At 37.3% G+C, this 5,923-nt stretch overlaps 1 protein-coding gene across 3 annotated transcripts; it reads left to right on the top strand.

Moving 5' to 3' along the window:
• The first annotated feature begins 230 nt into the window (after positions 1–230).
• Positions 231–5,260, top strand: LOC140787207 (eukaryotic initiation factor 4A-14-like). Of its 3 annotated transcripts, none has more exons than XM_073136006.1 (5): positions 231–495; positions 2,228–2,297; positions 2,455–2,561; positions 2,655–3,085; positions 4,401–5,260. In XM_073136006.1, the coding sequence occupies exons 2-5, from the start codon at positions 2,230–2,232 to the stop codon at positions 5,034–5,036; spliced, it is 1,242 nt and encodes a 413-aa protein (XP_072992107.1). In that variant the 5' UTR covers positions 231–495; positions 2,228–2,229; the 3' UTR covers positions 5,037–5,260. The 3 variants fall into 3 exon arrangements, with proteins under 3 accessions (XP_072992107.1, XP_072992109.1, XP_072992106.1); XM_073136008.1 differs by having other exon boundaries at positions 312–500; XM_073136005.1 differs by lacking the exon at positions 231–495 and having other exon boundaries at positions 2,218–2,297.
• The last annotated feature ends 663 nt before the right edge of the window (positions 5,261–5,923 follow it).

Genomic DNA, 5,923 nt, shown 5'->3' with positions numbered 1-5,923 from the left:
GTAGATGGGTTAAGCTGTGGATTAGAATCTTGAGATAAGGGGAAATCCACTCTTGACTAATTTGGCTTTAAGCTGGGATCGAGTTAGGCCTAGCCTGGGTTCCGGCGGAGCTTGGGCAGTATTTGGGCTATGAAGGAAGCCTAATAATGAGCATCCCTAAAAATAAATATGGATGAATATTTGATCGATCAATTCAATAATTATATCTAAGGGTTCACATTCAATTCCCCGTCGAGAGGTTGACTCCAATCAGCAAATCTGGCGCAAGATGGGCCAGTCCACTTACGGCCCATAGGAAACCCTAATTCGCAGCTGCAACTCTCAATTCGCTTTCCAACCCTTAAAAGCTTTTCTATTGCGGCCAAATCCAAACCCTCTCTCTCCGCCGTTGAATCCGAGGCTCGATCTCGGATTCAGCTGCTCGATTTCATCAAAGCTCCCGTTCTTCCTTTGATTCGTCGTTGTCTTACCTCGTCCTCGTTGTTTTCGAAGCAGGTGAGGTGATCTCTCGCTGGATCTCCATCTGTCATTTACATTACCTGTTAGCGATCCGAACTATGCTCAAAAGATGAGATTTATATTTGAATTTGAGTTCTTAATGTCTTAGTTTAATCTTTGTCCGTTGTCCTTTGTCATTGTATCAATACAAGATAGTCCGAGGAATTAATTTTTTCGCTCTTATAATGGGATCTTTCTGGTTTTTGTTGATTCCATGTGTTTATGGGAAAAAAAAACTTTTTTCTTCTCTTGTTGATGTTGCTTTTTTTAATAGTTTCTTTCTCGGTTGTTTTATATCGAATTCTAATATTACTTGTCTTTAGATCATAAGGATGCAGATTGTTAGTTTTAGTTAGAGGGGTTCTACATCGCTTTTGAACTTCAGGGATGTAATCTGATTGAATTATTTCAGGTGTGACAGTGTGATGTGGCCTTACATTATTCTTGTAAAATTGTTTACAGTGATAAGTCTAATGTATGGTACTTATACGAACCAAGAAGTCTTCCTCAATTTGTGGAGATAAATGAGTTACAGTCGTGGTAATTCCAATAGCTCGGTTGTACTAAATGTAGTCCTGTACCTCTCCATTCACATATCCCAACCAATAAATTACTTAGATGAAAATCTAAATTTTTAGAACATAATGGGAGACTAAAACAAGTTATAATCAATCTAAAAAGCTTGTCAATATCAGTTTCTTTTTCATCTCATGCTATGTGCTGTCAAGTTTATGAGGCTTTGCTCAAATAGTTACGGTTTTTGTTCTTTAGGGTGTTGTGTCTTTTGCATGTCGATGAAACAGCATGATAATAGATGTAGAATATTCTACATATCCTTCAAGCAGACAAGGAAGAATATTTCATTATCTGCTCTGGATCTTGTTGCCTAGCTTTTGGTTCATTTTTATTAGTTGCTGATGGACTCTGTTATATGTTATAATACTTTATTTTAAGAGTTCGGAGGAACTAGTTAGTCACTTTTTACTACAATCGTACTTATATTTATCTTGTTTGTGTGCCCTAGCCTTGTTTTTGTCATCATTTCCTCTTATTGTTTCACTGAGCAAACTAGAAATAAAGAAGTTATTCTGGAAGTAAGGAGACCACACTATTATGCTTATTACAACTGCTGACGTACGGGTCCTGCCATTAGGACTATATTAGGAAGTTTATCACCAAGTAATCATTTTACTTTGTCTTAGGTCTTAACACATTAAATACTCTCAAAATAGTAATTAATTGATAAAGAACTATAATAATGTTTTCTTCCAATGTGATTAACTTAGATAATAGGTGCTTGTTCTTCTTCAACTTCCTAGTAGAGTCAATCTGTCCACTTTGTGTTTATCTCTTTTCTATCATTTTCCTGTTGCAAGATATGTCTCTTCCACTCTAGTTAGTTGTGGACAATAGTTTTCATGTTACTTCACAATTTTGCCTTCTAGTTCTTCTCTGATTCTGTTTTGAAGTTTGCAGGTAAATTATACTTCTGCACTTTTGATGGTATAATTTTCTTAGAAAGAAAATATAGTTCTTCTATTGATCTTATTATCATGTTGTATGATATGATGTACTAGAAATCTAATTCTTATGCTATATTAGTCCCCTTTTCCCCCTATTTTCTTTTACTCTGCATAGAATGCCTTTTCCTCTAGATTTAATCAAATTCTGTTTTCTTGCAATTGCTCTGTTTCATCTTTAATCAAGTTGCTTGTCTTCATGGGTACAGCTATGGCAGGACTGGCACCAGAAGGATCACAATTCGATGCTCGCCAATATGATACCAAAATGAATGAGCTGTACTGCATCTTAATTTCACTCCTTTCTTTTGCTTTCCACTCCTTTCTTTTGTTTACAGTCTTTCTGTTTTTCCTTGTGTCCTTTCTTATGTAAGTTTTCTGTTTGAATAAGTCATTATCTGACACTTTGATTTTCTTTTTCGATGGATGGCTGTAGGCTATCAACTGAGGGTCAGGATTTTTTCACTTCATATGATGAGGTTTACGACAGTTTTGATGCTATGGGGCTTCAAGAAAATCTTCTGAGAGGCATTTATGCTTACGGTAGAACCATAAAAATTAGTTACTTTTTCAAATTGTGATTATTGATGTATATGATATTAGGACTCATTATGTTAATATCATATAATTTCGTAGGTTTTGAGAAACCATCTGCAATTCAACAAAGGGGAATTGTTCCCTTCTGCAAGGGACTTGATGTTATTCAGCAGGCACAGTCAGGGACTGGGAAGACAGCAACTTTCTGTTCTGGAGTTTTACAACAACTTGACTATGGGTTGGTTGACTGCCAGGCTTTGGTTCTAGCTCCAACACGAGAACTCGCTCAACAGATTGAGAAAGTTATGCGAGCACTTGGTGACTACTTAGGTGTGAAGGTTCATGCTTGTGTAGGTGGAACTAGTGTTCGTGAGGATCAACGGATTCTTTCAACCGGTGTCCATGTTGTTGTTGGTACGCCAGGTCGTGTGTTTGACATGCTACGAAGGCAATCCCTCCGTGCTGACCATATTAGGATGTTTGTATTGGATGAGGCTGATGAAATGCTTTCACGTGGTTTCAAGGACCAGGTTTTTGCTTTTGCCAATTACTCCTTGTTGGTTTACTTCTCCCTTATGTTAAGTTATTTTGGTGCAGCTCTTTGTATGAATATTTCTCTTAGACTTGTATTGTTTATTGACATTTTTGTTTCATGTATACCCCTTAAGATTTGTTATATGGCCTGCACAAAGCAGGGCAGCTTTCTAATGGATGAATATTGGGTGGGTTGGTCTGGGTTTGAGCTGGTTCTTTTGGGACCAGTTGAGTCAAACCTTTGTTCTTTCCCCCACGAATGGCCCTTTTGGGCTTGGCAGGGTTTGGGCCAGGCAGGGTAGATCAGGCCCCCAGTAAGTTTAGTATTATTTTATCCTTGGTTAGAGTGAGGATAGAAGAGGAACAGAGAGGAAGGAAAGAGAAGAGGTTGTGACATGGAGGTTAAGGGAAACATGAGGGGTAAAGGAAAAAAAAGAAAAAAGAGAGGAGGGAAAGAGAAAAGAATATAAGAAGTTTTCTTGTCTTCACTTAGTGTCGGTTTGGACTGGTAGTCGAGTCAGGCAATGGATAGTTAATTGGGCCACTAGGTATGCATATGAGATTGTGGACATAGATGTACGACACGTATTTTCACATATTCTTTGGATTTCGTTATTTCCTGTGTATAACTTGCATCACTAAATAATTTTATTCTCATTTTTACTTGTATTTGTGAAATCTTTTATTAATTTCATTCTCTTAAATTGGAGAATGCTTTCATACCTTTTGTGTATATCTTTTTTAATTCAAGAATCCGTGTTTTTGTTGGTTTGGTTGCCATTTAAAGTTCGTTTAATCTGTCCAGAATTCGAAGACGATAACACTGATTCAACCGTGATTCAATTTTATTAAATATCTCATAAATCAGCCTGATGGCCTTCATTGACATTTCAGAAACAAGTTCATCTTATGAAAAATTTAGGTCTAATACTTGCATGCGATGTATGCTCTTGTTTTATTGGCTGCCTGCACACCTGGTGCCGGTGACACTACAATCCTTGTTTGTTTTTCTTCTACAATAAGAGATATCTCTTTTCTATTAAATTATTGTTTTAACATAGCAATCTTTGTTGATCACCATTATCATGAAGATCTAAATTCTTCATGCATTCGTTATAACCAATTTTATAAGAAATCCTTCCATAGCTGAAATTCCCTCATGATGATGATGCATATATATACCTTTTTATTCTAATTTTGAAGTATAATGTTCATACTTCATAGCCATTAGCTTGATTGTTAGTTGACACACAGGGCTTCTCCCATATTTATTTTGCCTTCTCTCATGAAAATTTCTCCTTTTTGCTGTAGATCTACGACATATTCCAGCTTCTTCCTTCAAAAATTCAGGTTGGAGTCTTCTCTGCCACTATGCCACCTGAGGCTTTGGAAATTACCCGCAAGTTCATGAACAAACCTGTGAGGATCCTTGTGAAGCGTGATGAGCTTACACTGGAGGGTATTAAGCAGTTCTATGTCAACATAGATAAGGAAGAATGGAAGCTTGAGACACTTTGTGACCTTTATGAGACATTGGCCATTACTCAGAGTGTCATCTTTGTTAATACCCGACGGAAGGTGGATTGGTTAACTGACAATATGAGGAGCAGGGATCACACAGTATCTGCCACACATGGAGACATGGATCAAAACACCAGAGACATTATTATGCGTGAATTTCGATCTGGTTCTTCTCGTGTTCTCATCACCACTGATCTCCTTGCTCGGGGTATTGATGTCCAGCAAGTCTCTCTGGTCATAAATTATGATCTACCGACTCAACCAGAGAACTATCTGCACCGAATTGGAAGAAGTGGACGTTTTGGAAGAAAGGGTGTCGCCATAAATTTTGTTACTCGTGATGATGAGAGGATGCTGTTTGACATTCAAAAGTTCTACAATGTGGTGGTTGAGGAGCTGCCGGCCAATGTTGCTGATCTGCTCTGATGAGCTTCATGAAAACATCATATTTTGTATCGACTTATTTAGGCTTTTGTTCTTAAATGCCATCCCTGTTGCATCCCCTAGTTGGAATGGTAAGACTCAGACTTATCTGATGGTGCTCTGGGATAACTCGTTTTTTTCCCATTTTTGCAAATTTTATAATTATTAGTTTTGCGGTGTCCTGGTTAACTTAAAAGGGCGACATTATCTATAAGTAATTTTTGATATGAATTGGCCTTATTTTCTCTTTTTGCATTATCTCATTGCTATTATAGTTCTTACATGGAGAACATTGTGTTTATGGAGAACATTTGATAGTAACAGAAAATTGGAAGACTATACTTGCAAGGTATAAAGATGGAACTTCCAGAAGTGCTTGAAGCCTTGTGAAATCTGTCTGATAAGAGGATGCTTTCAAGAATGCACCGGAACTACTATAATCCGTAGGGCAAAGTCCTGAATACGGCATTCAGCTATGCAGGTTCTGCAGCTATGATTCAAGTTTGTGGAATAAGTGATATCTCTTGCTTTTATTGATGCTAATTCTTTGATAGTCCTGAATCTGTAAATTTCATAAAGCAATTTGAGAGGTGTTTCTGCAAAAGGAATGTGTCCAAGTAAGAATGTAGTGTAAAGTTTTGGCTAGTAGTTATTTCACAACATTTAGACTAGTTGTTGACAATGCAGTAGGTCAAGCAACTGGCTTGCAGATTAGAGGAACTTGAGCAGAGAAATTTCTACTAATCAACCCTTTTACCTGACGACAAATCGATTGCTCTTTTGAGTAACCCAAATCATGTAGAATGTGTTCTTATATGTTTAGAGTTTCTTGTCAGTTGTAAACTGAAATTTGTGTTAGCTACTTCGAGTATGCCCAACAACCATGTGAT

Source organism: Typha latifolia, chromosome 4 (assembly GCF_019914945.1).
Source record: "Typha latifolia isolate L0001 chromosome 4, TyphaL0001v2, whole genome shotgun sequence".
Lineage (NCBI taxonomy): Eukaryota > Viridiplantae > Streptophyta > Magnoliopsida > Poales > Typhaceae > Typha > Typha latifolia.
Note: the sequence above shows the minus strand (reverse complement) of the source record. Positions and strands in the feature narration are given on the sequence as shown.

What these genes read in the sequence shown, in the direction of transcription:
- LOC140787207 (XM_073136005.1), top strand. Translation starts at nt 2,218, where the DNA reads ATGGGTACAGCTATGGCAGGACTGGCACCAGAAGGATCACAATTCGAT. An exon ending in GATACCAAAATGAATGAGCT is followed by an intron (nt 2,298 to 2,454) that starts GTACTGCATCTT and finishes GGATGGCTGTAG; the next exon opens with GCTATCAACTGAGGGTCAGG. An exon ending in GAGAGGCATTTATGCTTACG is followed by an intron (nt 2,562 to 2,654) that starts GTAGAACCATAA and finishes ATAATTTCGTAG; the next exon opens with GTTTTGAGAAACCATCTGCA.